This window comes from Aptenodytes patagonicus, unplaced genomic scaffold, assembly GCF_965638725.1.
Source record: "Aptenodytes patagonicus unplaced genomic scaffold, bAptPat1.pri.cur scaffold_71, whole genome shotgun sequence".
NCBI classification, from domain to species: Eukaryota; Metazoa; Chordata; class Aves; order Sphenisciformes; family Spheniscidae; genus Aptenodytes; species Aptenodytes patagonicus.
In genome coordinates this window covers 319,344-336,120 of record NW_027472020.1, presented here as the reverse complement: position 1 = coordinate 336,120, position 16,777 = coordinate 319,344, and the positions used below count along the sequence as shown (strand labels likewise).

Genomic DNA, 16,777 nt, shown 5'->3' with positions numbered 1-16,777 from the left:
CTGCTCCGGCGTGGGGTCCTCCACGGGCTGCAGGTGGATATCTGCTCCACCGTGGGCCTCCATGGGCTGCTGGGGGACAGCCATGGTCTTCACCACGGGCTTGCAGGGGAATCTCTGCTCCTCCTCCCCCTGCTTCTTCACTGACCTTGGTGTCTGCAGAGCTGTTTCTCTCACATAGTCTCACTGCTCTCTCCCGGCTGCTGTTGTGCAGCAGTTTTTTCTCCCCTTCTTAAATACGTTATCACAGAGGCACTACCACCGTCGCTGATGGGCTTAGCCTTGGCCAGCGGCGGGTCTGTCCTGGAGCTGACTGGCACTGGCTCTGTTGGACATGGGGGCAGCTTCTGGCATCTTCTCATAGAAGCCACCCCTGTAGCCCCCCCCCCACCCCCCCGAACCTTGCCACGCAAACCCAATACACCCTTTTAGCTCTTTCTGGCAACCTGTCCTGCCTACATGGTGCTCTTGCTTTGGCCCAATGGTGCTGCTGCCAGCATACATGAGGCCTTAGCATGAGCCGCGTTAGACAAAATTGGAGCAGGAGCTGCATGAACAGTCACAGACATCAAAAGCACCTGCACAGGTCGGGGGCGTGACCCTGCCGTAAACAGCTACTCAGCCACACGTGGCATCACAAGCACCTGCAGAGGCCCGGTTCTTGGTTCTGGCCTATCAGTCACTCAGCTACACGTGACATGACTAGAACTTTAACAAGCCAGGGGCCTGATCCTGCCCTATCAGCTACCCAGCCTCAAGTGACATCATAAGCACCTGCACAAGCCAGGGGCCTGATCCTGCCCTATCAATCACTCTTAACTCAAGTGACGTCAAAAGTACTTCCAGATGCGAGGTGCTTGGTTCTGCTCTATCGGCCACTAAGGCACACGTGAGATCACAAGCATCTGCGCAATCCAGGGGCCTCATCCTGCCTTATCAGCTACCCAGCCTCAAGTGACATGACAAGCACCTGCAAAAGTCGAGGGCCTGATCCTGTCAGAGCTGCTACTCGGCCAGCACTGACATCACAAGCACCTGCACAAGCCAGAGGCCTGATCGTGCATCATTTGCTACTCGGCCACATGTGGCATAACAAGAACCTGCAAATGTCAAGGGCTTGATCCTGCCGTGTCAGACACTGAGCTACAAGTGAAAACAGAAGCACCTGCATATGCCAGGGGCCTGATCCTGCATCATTTGCTTCTCAGCCACATGTAAAATCACAATAACCTGCACAAGCCAGGTGCTTGGTTCTGCCATATCAGCTTACTCGGCCACATGTGACACCACAAGCACGTGCTGATGTCAAAGGCCTGATCCTGCCACATCAGACACTAAACCACAGGTGACATCAAAAGCACCAAAAGGGTTGGTGGTACCCTTCCTGGCTCTGGCCGACACCCATGGGATTTGGGGGTGCCTGTCCCTTCCCCTGTCCAGGGAATGACCCGCACAGTTTGGGGGTGTCCTGCCCCCATCCTGGCCCTGACATGCGGGGTTTGCGGGTGCCCTTTCCCTGCCCTGGCCGTGACCCGTGGGGTTTGGGGGTTCCCTTCACCTGTCCTGGCTATGATTTCTGGGGTCTGGGGGTGCCCTGCCCCTGTGCTGGGCAAGAACCTTGGGGTTTGCGGGTGCCCTGCCCCTGTCCTGGCCGTGACACATGGGGTTTTGGGGTGCCCTGGCCCAGTACTGGCCCTTTCCTGTGGGGTTTGGGGGTGCCCTTTCCCCGCTGCCACCGAGACTCACTGGATTTTAGAGTACGCTGCCCCTTTCTAGGCCGTGACCTGCAGGGTTTGTGGTGGCCGTTCCCCTGTCTTGGCATAGAACTGCAGGGTCTGGGTGTGCCCTGCCCCGTCCTGGTCCTGACACGCAGAGTCTGGGGGTGCCCGGCCCCTGTCTTGGCTGTGATCCATGGGGTTTGGTGTTCCCTGCCCTTGACCTGGCCGTGACCCACAGGGATTTCAACCTGCCTTGTCCCTGTCATGGCCCTGACCTGTGAGGTTTGGGGTTCTTTACCCCTGTCTTGCCTGCTACAAGTGCAGCTTGGGAGTACCCTGCCCCTGTCCTGGCCCTGAACCTTGAGGTTTGGGGGTTCCTGGCCCCCTCTCTTTCCATGACCAACTTGGTTTGGGGGTGCCCTGCTCCTGTTCTGGACCTGATCCGCTGGGTTTGGTGTGCCCTGTGCCTGTCTGGGCCACTACCCGTGGGGTTTGGGGGCTCTCGGCCCTTGTTCTGACACTCTCCACTGGGGCTTGTTGGTGCCTTGCCCTGTCACGGCCATCACCCGTAGGTTCCTGGTGCCCTGCCCCTGTCGTAGCCGAGACTCATGGAGTTTGGAGGTGCCCTGCCCCTGTCCTGGCCCTGACCTGTGCAGTTTGGGGGTGTCCTGCTCCAGTCTTGGCCCTTACCTGCAGACTCTGGATGTTTCTTGCCCCTGTCCTGGCACTGACTCATGGGGTTTGGGGTTCTCTACCCCTGTCATGGCTGTGACCCACAGGGTTTGGGGCTTACCCTGCACCAGTCCTGGCCCTTATCCATGGGGTTCGGGGTGCCCTGTCCCTGTCTGGCCCATGACCTGCAGGGTTTGTGGATGTCCTGCCCCTGTCCTGAACCTGACCCGCAGGGTTTGGGGGTACCCTGCCACAATTCCTGTACGTCCAAACAAAAATATGTCAAAAAAATTGTACACCCATTTTTTTTTTTAGTTTTTCCAAATTGACAATGAATGTTAAACCTCATTATTCACCTATTTTACTACCAACCACCTGTCACACCCCCCCACCCCCCACCCCCCCAAACAGGATTTTTACCAACAGATCAAGGATTTGTGTCTCATTTGGCATAATTTGGGCCAAAAAAAGAAGATGAAAACCTGGTGCTGGGCAGCCAGGAGTTACACTTTCCTGGGACTGGCATGGGGCCTGAGGCTTTGCTGCTTGACTCCATCATTAAGGCTCTGAAATTTAAGGACGATCTTTTAACCACTCGCTGCCCACCACCAAAGACTAATTTTACTATTTTTGAGCAGCAAAATTTACTATATTTTTTTATACTTTTTTACTTTTATACTATTTTATACCATTTTTTTACTATATTTTGAGCAGCAAAACCCGGAGCCGGCCACGGTTGTCAGAGCAGGGCTGCATATCGCTGCCCCATCCTGGCGGGACCCAGGCAATAGCAGGTTTGGGGGTTCTCACCCCAAAATATGGCTCAGGGCCATGTTTTTGCCGCGTCCCAGTGAAATAAATATGGGAAAATATTTGGCAGAAACATTTTTCCTTGGAGATGCTCCTTTTCTCCTTGTCACTGCCTTCCCCTGGGGCTTGCTAAAACCCATCCCTCTGTGCCCCAAATCTTTTTGACACCTCTGTCCCCTCTGGGTGTCCCCTTTGGGTGCCCCCCGCGGCCCTTTTGGGTGCCCCCCATGTGCCTGTGTGCCCCTTTGGATGTGCCCCCAGGCCCCTTTGGGTGCGTCCCATGTGCCTCCATGCCCCTTTGGGGTACCCCTCGGGTCGCTTTGGGTGTCCCCTGTCTCCCTCTTGGGTGTCCCCCAGTACCCTTAGGGTGCCTCCCCAGGGTCCTCCATGACCCTTTGGGTATCCTCAGCCCTCTTTGGGTACACCCCCCCCCGCTATGTCCCTCCATGCCCCTCTGGGTGCCCGCCAGAGCCCCCCAGTCCCCTCTCAGTGTCTTTCGGGGCCCCCTGGAGCCTTTCCCCTCCCTGCCAACCCCCAGGGACAGAGGCCCTGGGGTCCCTCACCACTCATCCCCATGGGGACAGCGCCCCTGTCCGCCCCCGAATCCACAGGGTGTCCTCATCCTCCTTAAGGGCCTCTGGCCAGCGCTGGCCCTGTGCCCCGAACCTGATGGGCGTCCCCAGCTGCTACCGCAATGGAGGAGACGTGAGTGCCCCCGGGGGTTCCCGGCATACCCCCCACCGCTGGCGCCCCCCCTGAAGCCTCACTGTTTCCCCCAGGGTGCCCTCAGTGGAAGCCTATGAAGCGGCCATGGTGCTGAGCGGGGTGGGGGATGCGCTTGGGTACCGGGGGGGCCGCTGGGAGTACTGCACCTCGGGACCCCAGATCCATGCTGAGCTAGCCGAGCTGGGGGGGCTGGAGGCCATCACCCTTGAGCCCCCCGAGTGGCCCGTCAGTGATGACACCGTCCTCCACCTCGCGACCGCCGAGGGCCTGGCCACAGGTTGGAGGGGGTGGGGCAGCAGGGGTCTCCATTGCACCCCACAGACACAGGGGAGGGTCCCCAGGGGATGGTGTCCCCATTGTACCCCAGGTCCACAGTGGAGTGTTCCGGGGTGGGTGTGGGGGGGGTGGGGGGTCCCTGTTATACCCCTGGGCTGCATGCGGGTTCCCTGGGGGGGTTTGGAGGTCCCTGTTATATGCCTTGGGCTGCATGGTGGGGGTCCGGGGGTGGTGTTAGGGGTCCCTGTTATACCCCTGGGCTGTATGGGGGTGTCCCTGGGGAGGTTTGGGGGTCTCTGTTATACCCCTGACCGAAACTGGAGGGTCCCTGGGAGGGGCTTTTGGGGGTCCCCGGCCAGCCCTGGAGGGGGCTTGGGAGCATCCTAATTCCACCCCTCTTTTAGGGGCTCAAGTGAGGCTCCCTATTTCCCCCCCCAAAAAAATTGGGGGGGGTCCCCATTTCCCTTTGGGGGGGGTCCTATTTTTCCCCAGAGTTTGTGGGAATTTATGTTCCCTTTCCTCCCATGCTGGGTGCTGGGGGGCCCCATTTGCCCCTCCCAATTTTGTGGACCTTGGGGGGGTGGTGGTGGTGGTTACCCCTTTCCCACCCAATTTGGGGTGCTCAGGAGGATTCCCCATTTCTCCTGAGTTTTGGGGTGTTCATGGACATTGTTCTGCTTCCCCTCCTGTTGGGGGGGTGCATGGAGGATGTCGCCCTTCCCCTCCAGTTTTGGAGCCCATGGGTGGTGTCCCCTTATTCCCTTCAGTTTTGAGGCATCCATGGGTGGGTGTCACCCTTCCCCTCTAGTTTTGGGTGGATCTAAGGGGGGGGTGTCCCCTTTTCCCTCCACTTGTGGGGGTCCTTGGGGTGTGTCCTCCTTCCTCTTCAGTTTTGGGTTGTCTATGGGGCAGTGTTCCCTTTCCCAACCATTTGGGGGTGGTGCAATGGGTGTCTTCCGTTTCCCCTTCAGTTTTGGGGGTTGCACGGGGCCTCTCCCTCCAATCCCATTTGGGTGGTCCAGGGGGGTCCTCACTAACCCCCCCCGCCCCAGGCCTGGAGGGGGAAGCCCTCCTGCAGGAGCTGGCTCGCCGCTACGTGGCTGCCATGGGTGACATGGAGGGCCGCAAGCCAGGGCCCACCAGCATCCTGGGTGAGTGGGGTCCGAGGGTCTGGGGGGAGTCAGGGGGTGTCAGGGGGTCTCATGCCCCCAACCCCCCCAGGCACCTCGCAGCTGCGGCCTGGGGAGCCTGAGGGCTACCGCATCCCCTTCAACCCCACCGGCACTGGCTGTGGGGCCGCCATGCGTAGCCTGGCCATTGGCCTCAGGTAGGGACAAGGACACAGGAAAGGACAGCGGTGGGGGGGATGGGGACATGGGGGGACACATGGGGACGGGGGGAACGGAGGTGTCAGAGCTGGAGGGATGGGGACATAGCGGGTGTCAGGGATGGGGATATGGGGGTGTCAGTGCTGGAGGGGAGAGGGACATGGAGGGGATGGGGGAATGGGAGTGTCAGAGCAGGGGGAATGGGGACACAGGGGTGTCGGGGACAGGGGCATGGAGGGGACAGGGAGACAGAGGGGATGGGAACAGGGACACAGGGGTGTCAGAGCTGGGGCAATGGGGACATGGGGATGTTAGAGCTGGGGGGGATGGGGACACGAGGGGCAGGGGCACACAGCGGGGTGGGGACACCAGAATATCAGAGATGGAGGGATGGGGACATAGTGGGGATGGGGAGATGGGGCTGTTGGGTAATGGGGTGTCAGGGCCATAGGGGAGTCAGGGACAGGGACATGGGGGTGTCAGAGCTGGAGGGATGGGGACATAGGGGGATGGGGACATGGGGAGACGGGGAGAAGGGGGGATGGGGGGACATGGGGATGGGGACACGGGGGTGTCAGAGCTTGAGGGATAGGGACATGAGGGTGTCAGAGCTTGAGGGAAGGCAACATGAGGTGATGGGGATGGGGTAACAGGGACATGGGGGTGTAAGAGGTGGGGGAACGGGGACACAGAGGGGGATGGGGACACGGGGGTGTTGGAGCTGGAGAGGGCAAGGACCGGGGATTGGGGATATGGTGGTGCTGGAGCTGGGAGGCGAGGGACAGTGGGGCTGGGGGGGCTGGGGATGTCTGAGCTGGGGGAGTGGGGACAGGGAGCCCTAGGGGACAGGGAGCCCTAGGGGACAGAGACCATGAGGACAGCGATAGGGAAGAGGGGACATAGGGGTCACAGAGCAGATGAGAGGGGGAGATGGAGGTGGCGGGGCCAGGGGGGATGGGGATAGCAGGGACAAGGACAGTGGGGACCAGGGTGGCGGCGTGGGGCTAGGGACAAGGCTGGGGGTACAGGGACAGGGAGGGGACAGGGGAGGACGGGGACAGGGCTGATGCCAATGCAGGTACCCGCACGCCTGGGAGCTGCCGACGCTGATCCGGGTGAGCATCGAGAGTGGGCGCATGACCCACCACCACCCCACCGGTGGGTGCCAGGCAAGGGGGGAGAGGGGAGCAGGAGACACTGGAGCCCCTCTGAAAGCCCTGTCCCCGCAGGGTACCTCGGGGCGCTGGCGGTGGCCCTCTTTGGGGCGCTGGGGGCTCGGGGGGAGCCCCCAGAGCGCTGGGGGGCCGAGCTGCTGCGAGTCCTGCCCCTCGCATGGGACTACGTGGAGGGTGCCGGGGTGGCCGTGGGGGACAACGCTGCCGCCTGGCCCTTCTTCAGGGATGCCTGGCACCGGTGAGGGGGTACTGGGAGGGTTCTGTGGGGTCACTGGGAGCACTGGGAGGGGTTGGTGAGATTACTGGGAGGGGTTCAGGGGGTCACTGGTGACACTGGTGCCCGCAAGGCTCTCTCCCAGTCCTGTCGGTGCACTGTACTGGTGCCACTGGTGTCACTGCTCTGCCCCAGTGCCTGGATGGTCCCAGTGTCCCCTGCCCCACTCCCACTGGCGTCACTGCTGACGCTGGCGCCCAGCCTGTCTGCAGGGTCACCAGTGCCCATCCTGCCCCCAGTGTGCCCCTGTCCCCAGTGTCCCCACCAGTGCTGCCATCCTCAGCTGTGGGAACGTGGCCCAGGGCCACCCCACACCCCCACTGACCTCAGTGTCCCTGGTGTCCCTGGTGCTCTTGGTTTCCCTAGTGTTACTGGTGTCCCCGCTGCATCCACTGCCACGGTACCCCCAGGTGTCCCAGTTGTCCCCAGTGTCCCCACAGGTACCTGGTGTCACAGGGACTGCTGGAGAGCCACAGCCCGGTGACCCCCCCAGTGTCACTGGTTACCCCATTGTCACTGGTGACACCAATGTCCCCAATGTCCCCAGTGACACCAATGTCCCTTGTGACTCCAGTGTCCCTATGTCTCCAGTGTCCCTGCTGACCCAGTGTCCCTGGTGACCCCAATATCCCCAGTGACCCCAGTGTCCCCCTGTCCTCAGTGACGCCAGTGTTCCCAGTGACTTCAATGTCTCCATGTCCCTGCAGGTACCTGGAGTCTCGGGGGCTTCTGGAGGGTCGTGGCCCACCACAGGTGCCATCCCTTCCGTCACCGGCCGAGCGGGATGCAGTGTACCTGGGCTGGGCACTGGAGGGGTGGCCAGGGCGCAGCGGCCATGACGCACCCATGGTGGCCCTGGAGGCCTTGCTGGCAGCCGGTGGATGCTGGGGGGACCTGTGTGCCAGGGGGGTGCTGCATGGTGGGGACAGCGATTCGACGGGGACCATCGCCGCTGGGTGCTGGGGGCTGCGGGGGGGGCTGGCGCCCATCCCCCCTGGGCTGCACTGCTGCCTTGAGCACCGTGGGCGGCTGCGCGATGCCGCTCACCGCCTCCACGCGCTGGCCTGGGGGAGGCGCTGAGCCCCTCCTGTGTCCCCAGTGTCACCTGCTGTCCCCCTCCCGGGAAAGACCCTGTGGGTCCCCAGGGTGCAGCAGAGACCCTCATGGGGTCCTGGAGGGGCTTGGGAGGGTCTCTGGGGGTCAGCAGGATCCTTCATGGGGTGCTGGGGGGCTCAGGAGGGTCCCTGGGGGTCAGCTGGGACCTTCACGGGGTCCTGGGGGTGGCTTGGGAGAGTCCCTGGGGGGGCTGCAAGGAACTTCACAGCGTCCTGGGTTGCTCGGGAGGGCCCCTGGAAGACCCTGGGGGGAAGCAGGGCCCTTCAAGGGGTGCTGGGGGGCTCAGGCAAGCCCCAGGGAGCCCACTGTAGCCACATCCAGGTGGCCTTTTATCGCTCCACGGTTAGAGACCCCAGAACCTCCCCGAGGAGCCTCAGTCACCCCCACAGTAAAGAAGTGTCCTCCCAAGTCACTCTGTGTCTCGGTTTTTGCCCTGCGCCTCTTGTCCTGTCACTGCCACTGCTGAGATCCCACCTGGGTGGGACCTCCTACAGCCAACTCTTCTCCAGGCTGAACAGGTCTGGCTCACACAGCCCGTCCAAGAGGCTCCCGGCCATGGAGCATCTCAGGGGCCCTTTACTGGACTCTCCCAGTCACTCCATCTCTCTTGTACTGGTAGCCCAGGACTTGGACCCAGTGTTCAAAGGGTTGGCTCATCAGTGCTGAGTGGAGAGGAAGGAGCACACACCCTACTGCCACACCCCTCCGAGTGCCACCCAGGATGGTGATGACCTTCTTCGCATGTTGCTACTTATGGTCACCTTAGTGGGCACCACAGCCCCAAGGTCCTTCAAAGCAAAAAGGGACGGGCACCCAGGCTGATGGGGCCCCAGGGTTCACAACCCCAAGGGTGATGGGCCCTACATATGATGGGCCCAAAGGGTAACCACCACAGGTCTGATGGGCCCAGGGTTAATCACCCCAAGGATGATGGGACCAAGGGCTAATGGGCCCCAAGAGTAAAAAACCCCAAAGGTGATGGGCCCCTGGGGTTAACCACCCCAAGGACGATGCGCCCAAAGGGTGTTGGGCCCTGGCTTTAACTGCCCAAGGGCGATGGGCCCCCAGGGTTAACCGCCCCAACGGTGTTGGGCCTAATGGTTGATGGGCTTTAACCACTTCAAGGGTGATGGGCCCCTGGGGTGGTGGGCTCCCAGGGTTATCCACCCCAAGTGTGATGGGAACCCAGGGTTAAGTACCTCAAGGTTGACGGGCCCAAGGAGTGATGGGCACCTGGGCTTAAACACCCCAAAGCTGGAGGGGCTCCGAAGCTGATGAGCCCCTGGGGTTAAACACCCAAAGGGTGACTGGGCCTAAGGTGTGATGGACCCCCATGGTTAGACACCCCAAAACTGAGCGGCTCCAAGGGGTTATGGGTCCCAGGGTTAACCACCCTGAGGGTGATGGGCCCCTGTGGAGATTGGATGCTGGGGTTTACCAACCCATGGTTGATGGGCCCCCAGGTTTAACTACCCCAAAGTTGATGGGCCTAAGGCATGATGGGAAACCAGGGTTAACCACCTGTACTGTTTTTTGTCTGGGATAGAGTTAAATTTCTTCATAGTAGCCTGTATGGGGCTACGTTTTGGATTTGTGCTGAAAACAGCGTTGATAACACAGGGGTGTTTTAGTCGTTGCTGAGCAGTGCTTGCACAGCGTTAAGGCCTTTTCTGCTCCCCGCGCTGCCCTGCCAGTGAGTAGGTTGGGGGTCCACAAGAAGCTGGGAGGGGACACAGCTGGGACAGCTGACCCTAAGTGACCAAAGGGATATTCCATACCATACGACGTCATGCTCAGCAATAAAACTGGACAGGGAGGTGGAGGTTGGCAGGGGCTGCCATTGCTCAGGGATTAGCTGGGCATCCGAGGGTGCCAGGCTGGGAATTGGAAGACCTTGTTGAAGTGCCAAAATGGAGAGACCTACCCAGAACCAGGAGCTCAGTGTGGGGGTGAGATGTGTCTCACCGGGGAGTCTGTAGTGTCACCCTGTCCAGCTGAGCTTGTCACATTGGGTCTTTCTACGGAGGAAAATCTTAAAATCATGGAATAATTCTGGTTGGAGGGGACATCGTGAGGTCTCCAGCCCAACCCCGTGCCCAGAGCAGGTCCCATCAGGCTGCTCAAGGACATGCCCAACTGAAGTATAAACACCACCACCAAAGCCTTGCCTCTCTAGCTACAAGATCTGCGCATGCTTTGGGTAAAAAAGCCCTCCTTTTTAACATCCAGCTCCACGTTTTTGAGTCCCAACCCTCATGTCTAGGAGAAAAGCCTCATTCTTAGAGCTGAAACCTAAAACTTAATGGCAAAAAAACCTATGCGAAGGCCTAAAAGCAAAAGTTTAGAGCCCAAACCAACATTTTAAAGGTCCAAAGCCTCATTTTTAAGATTAAACGCCGGGTTATTTTTATAAAGCAAGCCTCAATATTAGGGCAAAAAATGTAATTTTTAAATGAGCAAAGCCTCCTTTGGGGGGTCCAAATAGTCATTTTTAAGGTCCAAACCCACATTTTTAGAGTACAAAACCTCATTTATAAGTTCCAAGGTTCACACTTTTAAAGTTCAGAGACGCATTTTAAGAGCCCAGAGCGTCATTTTTAAGCCCCAAAATCTGATTTTAAAGGTCCGAAGCCTCATTTGTAGAGTCCAACCCCTTATTTATAGGGTCCAAATGCTCATTCTCGGGCCCAAAACCTCATTTTTAGTTTCAAAGGCGCCATTTTCAGGGACCAAAACCTCATTTCCAGAAACCATAGCCAAATATTAGGATCCAGTCTGCAATTTTGAGGACCCAAAGCCTCATTTTCAGGGTCCAAACTCCTCATTTAGGGCTCAAAGCCGCATTTTCTCAATGCCCAAAGCCTCATTCTGAGTGTCCAAAGACCCATTTTTAGGGTGTAAAGCCCCATTTTTAGGGCCCAAATCCTCACATTTAGGCTCCAAGCCTGTCTCTTAGTACCCATAGCCTTTTTTTAGGACCCAGTTTCATTTTTAGGGTCCAAAGCCTCATTGTTAGGGTGCAAACCCTCATTTATAAGTTCCAAGGTTTACGCTTTTAAGGTTCAAAGACTCATTTTAAGGGCCCAGAGCGTCATTCTTAAGCCCCAAAGTCTGATTTTGAAGGTTCAAAGCAGTCATGATTTCTTTCAAAGCTCAGAAGATTCCCAACACATGGCAGTCCTTATGCCTTTGCTTTCCAGAGCTGTGTTCAGATGAGCCTTGGTACCACGGAGTAAAGGTGGAGCTGGTATGTCAGGCAGACGTGCCTCTTGAATGACCATCTTCTTTGCTGTCCAGCCTGGGAGAAAGAGGAGGAGCTATGGCCCATCAAGCTGTAGAAGAAGTGGTATGAGGCATATACTGATGTTCTTGATCGTTATGTTGTTTGCTGAGGTGTTCTTCCAAATCAGAGAAGTAACAGCTAAAGCCTGAGTGTTTTACAGGCAGCATTGTCTTGGCAGGAACCTTGTGAATGCCAGCAGACGCAACCAATGCAGGCACTGGAGGAGACCTCCAAGAAGATGGCAGCTTGGACAGTTGCTCAGCAGGTCTTGGCTGAGCTTGGTGACTCGGTCTTGAGCAACCTTCCTGAGAGCGACTGTCCTTATGACCCAATTGAGAGAGGTTTGTATATTTTTTTTCTTTTTATTTGTGAATGTAGCAATGTAACAGGCAGACTAGCCATGAAACACACTTGACAGTCCTGTTCCTTAGTATTATGTGCTAAAAGGAAATTTTATTTGTTCCTTTCCAATTGTAGCTAGGCAGGTTGTTGCTTTGTGGAGCAATGCCAGTTAGAAAACTAATGTTTCCGCTCATGGGTAGTCTTTTGGTTTGTTTTTCTTTTCCTGAGAAGAGCTGCTTCTGCGTTCCCGTGAATTAAGCAGCTGGCTAGCATGAGCAGGCCACGGAACAGGAGATCTCTAGCCTAACACCTGTATTTTGGCAGATCAGACAAAGAGATAGGAGGGTTTTGTGAGTCTTTCTGCATCTTTATGAAGGATTAACAGAGCAAGGGAGAAATGAGTTGACATTAGAAACTCGGTTACTGGTGTTTAACTGAAGAACCGTTTTTTAGGTTGAGGGGGCTCTGGCCCAGCTCCATAAAGGTGGGGAACCTCAGGAAACAGGCAGGAATTAAGACGGCTAACGTCTCCTGAGAGATTTCATCTGGCTCTTCCAAAGGGAGTGTCTTTTAAGGAGGAAGGTCATGCTTTCATGTCTGGAGCCAAATGCAAATGACTCCCAAGGTGCTGCCCTTCCTCCTTGAGACACGAACATTTTCTTGCTTTCTTCTTGTGAAGCTATTGAGACCGACTTCCTTCCATGGCTGATGGCAGAAGTGGAGAAAACATTGGCAGAGAAGGCTCTGGGGAGGACAGAGCTTGGCTGCAAGTCCCCAAACCTTGAAATGTAAGCTCTTCTGCGTCATATTCCTGGTTTGTATTGTGGGGGGGTTTTGCCACCAAGTCACAACAAATCTAACATTGCAGGGTAGACTTTCATTCTACCTTAAAAGAATGGTCGTTTGGAAACAGCATGCCATCTCAAAGATAAACAGTACACTAACTGGGCACTTGTGACCCTACCCATAGAGTCCATTCCCCACTAGTGGCCCACACCCACGTACCCGCACAACATCACTTCCCTCTGCTCCCTTTCCTTGGATCTAAGCCAAATTCTTGTCAGGCTGAGAGAGGACAGTAGCTTTCCTCCTCCCAAGGCGTCTCGAGCACAGAGCAGCACAGAGTCTGTGTATGAGGCCGCAGGCCCCAAAGGTGAGGCTTTTGGGCCCAACATGAGGCTTTAAAATGCTGCTTTGGACGCTTATGGGAAGCTTTGGGCCCTAGAAGTTAGGGTTTGGGCCTTAAAATGTGGTTTTGGGCTCTAAAAGGAGTCTTGGGCCCCTAAAAGGAGGGTTTGGAGCCTAAAAAGGAGGGTTTGGACCCCCAAAATGGGGCTTTGGACCCTAAATTGACCCTTTGGGACCTTAAAACCCCCATCATGGCGGCCACGCGGGAGCCCACAGCACCAGTGGGCGCAGACAAGGTGCAGCGGCACGCTGGGAGATGTCGTCCCAGGGGCGAAGGAAGGCAGCGCATCCGCGCTGGCCTCGTCTCTCCTCCCTGTCAGGCACTGGCGGGACCGTCCCCTCTGCCGTGCCCAAATGGCCTCTGAGGCCCGGAAAGGCCTGAGGGAAGGGCCGGACCTGCCTTAGTTTAGTAAAACGAAACCAGGAAACTCAAACTGAGGCTTTGGACCCTAAAAATGAGGCGTGGTACCCTAAAATGAGGGTTAAGACCCTACAAATGAAGCTTTGGACCCTACCAATGAGGGTTAGAATGCTACAAATGAGGCTTTGGATTCTGAAAATGAAGATTTGGATCCAAAACGGATTCTTTGAGCCTTAAAAAGGAGGCTTTCAGCCCTGAAAAAGATGTTTGGATGCTAAAAATGAGGCTTTGAACAATAAAAATGAGGCTTTGAGACCCCAAATGAGGTTGTGTTCCCTAAAGTGCGGGTTTGGATGATAAAAATGAGGCTTTGTAGCCTAGAATTGATGCTTTGGACTCTAAAAGTAAGACCCTGGAAACTAAAAATGATGCTTTGGGCCCTAAAACGATAATTCAGACTCCATAAATGTAGCTTTGGACCTTAAAAAAAGTGGTTTGGGCCCTAAAAATGGGAGTTTAGACCCTTAAAATGAAGCATTGGGCCTTAAAAGTAAGATTATGAGCCCTAAAATGAAGACTTTGAGCTGTAAAAGAGGGGTTTGGACCCTGTGAATGAGAATTTGGACCCTAAAAATAAAGCTTTGAGCCCTATAACATATGGTTTGGAAACTAAAATGAGGCTTTGGACTCTGAAAGGCGCTTTTGCGTCTTAAAATGATGTTTGGACTCTGAAAATGAGCCTTTGCAAACTAAAACTGAGGCTTTGACCCTGAAAATTAGGTGCCACCCGGCATTTCAGGCTTTTGACCTATAATGAAGGTTTGGACCCTAAAAATGAGGCTTTGAAGTCTATAAATGAGAGTTCAGGCCCTCAAAATTCAGGTTTGGAAAATAAAAATGAGGCTTTGGACCTTAAAAATGAGGCTTTGGACATTAAAAAGTCGATGCCCCAAAGCCTGTCAGTGTTTAAGAGGCACTTGGACAATGCCCTTATTACCATGCTTTAACTTGGTCAGCCCTGAATTGGTCAGGCAGCTTGACTAGATGATCGTTGTAGGTCCCTTCCAACTGAAATAGCCTATTCTATTCTGTTCTTTTCTATTCTTTTCTATTTCTATTTCTATTTCTATTTCTATTTCTATTTCTATTTCTATTTCTATTTCTATTTCTATTCTATTCTATTCAAAAAAAGCTGAGGCTTTGGGCCCTAAAAATTACAGACTGGATCCTAAAAATTAGGCTATAGGAAAATGAGGCTTTGGGAGCTAAACTGCGGGTTTGGGCGTGAAAGTGAGGCTTTGGACCCTAAAAATGAGGCTTTGAGCCTTTGAAGCGGGGTTTGGAACTTATAAATGCGGGTTTGTATCCTGAAAATGAGGTTTTGGACCTTAAAAATGACTATTTGGACCCCCCCAAGGAGGCTTTGGGCCCTAAAAATGAGGCTTGCACCTTGAAAATAAGTCTTTGGGCTTTAAAAACGTGGGGCTGGATCTTAAAAATGAGTCTTTGGGCCCTGAAATGACGCTTTGGACCCTGAAAATGATGATTTAGGCTCTAAATGGAGGGTTTGGGGCCCTTAACTGGGTTTTTGTACCTTTAAGGTGCAGCTTTGGACTCATAAGAAATGAGGCTTTGTGCCCTGAACATGAGGGCTGGGACTCTAAACAGGATGATTTGGGCCTTAAAAAGGAGGGCTTTTTTGCCCAGAGAGCGGACAGATCTTGTAGCCAGGGGGGCAAGGCTTTGGTGGTGTTCATACCTCAGTTGGGCATGTCCTTGAGCAGCCTGATGGGACCTGCTCTGAGCACGGGGTTGGGCTGGAGACCTCTCGATGTCCCCTCTGACCAGAATTATCCCATGATTTTATCATTCCCCTCAGTAGAAAGACCCAATTTGACAAGCTCAGCTGCTGTCCAGTCACAGTGTCACCAGTGTAGGTGACACTACAGACTCCCCGGTGAGACACATCTCACCCCCACACTGAGCTCCTGGTTCTGGGTAGGTCTCTCCATTTTGGCCCTTCAGCAAGGTCTTCCAATTCCCAGCCTGGCACCCTCGGATCGCTTGCAAACCGGTGCAGAAAGATCTGCCCCTGCAAAGTGAAATTCAGCTTTGCAGACCCTCATCACTCGCTCGCGCCAGTGTCCTCAGGAACAACCTTTGCTCAAGGTCAGGGACTGCATCTTTAGGGCGGCATCAGGGTGGCCCCTTCCCCCCGGGATGCTGGAGGGGGTCCTAAGCAGAAGCTTCCCGTAAGGACGGTTTGGTTCCTGGGTTGCATAGGATGGATTTGGGCAAGGAGGAAAATGCCAGGAAACAGCAGGGGACGCGAGTGCCACCGTGCTGGGACTGGAGGTGGACCTTCTGTCAGCGTGGGTGGCCCACGGGATGGCCAAACAGGGCACCTACCTGGAGGATTTCATAAGTAGAGGTAGAAAGTGGATATAAATTGGGTCATCTGGGAGATAAATAGGATAGTAGAGAGCCCTGGCTCTACCCCAGGTGGAAATAGAAAGTCCAGGCCAGCGGAGCTGGGCTCAGCCTTGCTCTCTTTCCTTCCCCGGTCCCTTATGGCCCTGGGCGTAAGCTTAGGTGGCCTCCACTGCCCCTGCACGTATGTGCCCTCCATGCCTCCCCAGCTGCACTTGCATTCTCTCCTTTCCCCTCCAGGGATCTTCAGTTCTTCACAACATTGCTCCAAGTGCCTGGCTGCCCTCTCTTGCCTCCAAAACCACGTTCCTTTCCATAGCGGCCATGGAGAAGGTCCTTTGGATGGAAGAGGTCCCGAGGGAAGGTCCCTCAGATGGCCCCGCTTCCAGGACCATGCTTGGCTGATCTCAGAGCCATGGCCAATTTTAAAACCCTTCTCCCCCATTCTGGTGAAGGACCGTTACGAACAATTGAAGAGTCGACACTCTTTTGCAACTTCTCCTTTGTGTTTTTATTCCTCTCTTTCCCGAGCCCCCTGTGGCCTGAAGTCAGATGGGTTTCTGCAAAAGAAGAGAGACTCTTCTAAAACAATACCGCAGGTTTTGGGAGCTCTTTGCCCGCACGCAGACCCCCTGGATGGCTTCAGGGCAGGACGCTGAGGGGAGGGCAGCTGTTTCTCTCCCTCTATTTGCCCCTTCTCTGCAGCCTCTCCAGCAGCAGCGGTTTGCTCCCAAGCTGTGCCAGACCCACCCAAAAAGCCTTTCTCTTCCCGCCGGGGATCTAAAGGAGCAACGAGCTGGGAAGAAACAGTCCCCTCTCTGGCCCCGAGCAGCCTTGCGGTTACTTAGGCCTTCCAAACATGGCCAAATAACATGGCCTTGTGTGTTTCCGGAGGCTACAGAAGAGAGGACGCCATTGGAAAATGAGTACCTCGCCCCTGGTGATGGAGGAGCCCAAGGTGGCAACTTAGCCACGACATCAATCAGAACTAAGGGCTCTTTGAAGAGTCCCCACTGTCCCTCTAACTCTGCATTTCTACAAGGAAATAGCACCCAAGGACGACACAGATTCAAATCACGTA

The 16,777-nt window shown here is 55.5% G+C and overlaps 2 protein-coding genes across 2 annotated transcripts; both read left to right on the top strand.

Annotated features, from left to right (window-relative positions):
* The first annotated feature begins 3,630 nt into the window (after window positions 1-3,630).
* Window positions 3,631-8,504, top strand: LOC143173387 (ADP-ribosylhydrolase ARH1-like). The gene is made up of 7 exons (XM_076363611.1): window positions 3,631-3,902; window positions 3,977-4,200; window positions 5,252-5,350; window positions 5,421-5,526; window positions 6,606-6,685; window positions 6,757-6,940; window positions 7,684-8,504. Exons 1-7 carry the CDS (start codon window positions 3,892-3,894, stop codon window positions 8,054-8,056), a joined length of 1,077 nt encoding a protein of 358 aa, XP_076219726.1. The 5' UTR covers window positions 3,631-3,891; the 3' UTR covers window positions 8,057-8,504.
* Window positions 8,505-11,291: 2,787 nt separating this feature from the next.
* Window positions 11,292-16,166, top strand: LOC143173388 (radial spoke head protein 3 homolog). Its single transcript, XM_076363612.1, has 4 exons — window positions 11,292-11,438; window positions 11,554-11,716; window positions 12,397-12,505; window positions 15,937-16,166. The coding sequence occupies exons 1-4, from the start codon at window positions 11,412-11,414 to the stop codon at window positions 16,013-16,015; spliced, it is 378 nt and encodes a 125-aa protein (XP_076219727.1). The 5' UTR covers window positions 11,292-11,411; the 3' UTR covers window positions 16,016-16,166.
* The last annotated feature ends 611 nt before the right edge of the window (window positions 16,167-16,777 follow it).

What these genes read in the sequence shown, in the direction of transcription:
- LOC143173388 (XM_076363612.1), top strand. Translation starts at nt 11,412, where the DNA reads ATGGCCCATCAAGCTGTAGAAGAAGTG. An exon ending in ATCAAGCTGTAGAAGAAGTG is followed by an intron (nt 11,439 to 11,553) that starts GTATGAGGCATA and finishes TTGTCTTGGCAG; the next exon opens with GAACCTTGTGAATGCCAGCA. An exon ending in AAGTCCCCAAACCTTGAAAT is followed by an intron (nt 12,506 to 15,936) that starts GTAAGCTCTTCT and finishes TTTCCCCTCCAG; the next exon opens with GGATCTTCAGTTCTTCACAA.
- LOC143173387 (XM_076363611.1), top strand. An exon ending in AGGGCCCACCAGCATCCTGG is followed by an intron (nt 5,351 to 5,420) that starts GTGAGTGGGGTC and finishes CAACCCCCCCAG; the next exon opens with GCACCTCGCAGCTGCGGCCT. An exon ending in TTCAGGGATGCCTGGCACCG is followed by an intron (nt 6,941 to 7,683) that starts GTGAGGGGGTAC and finishes ATGTCCCTGCAG; the next exon opens with GTACCTGGAGTCTCGGGGGC.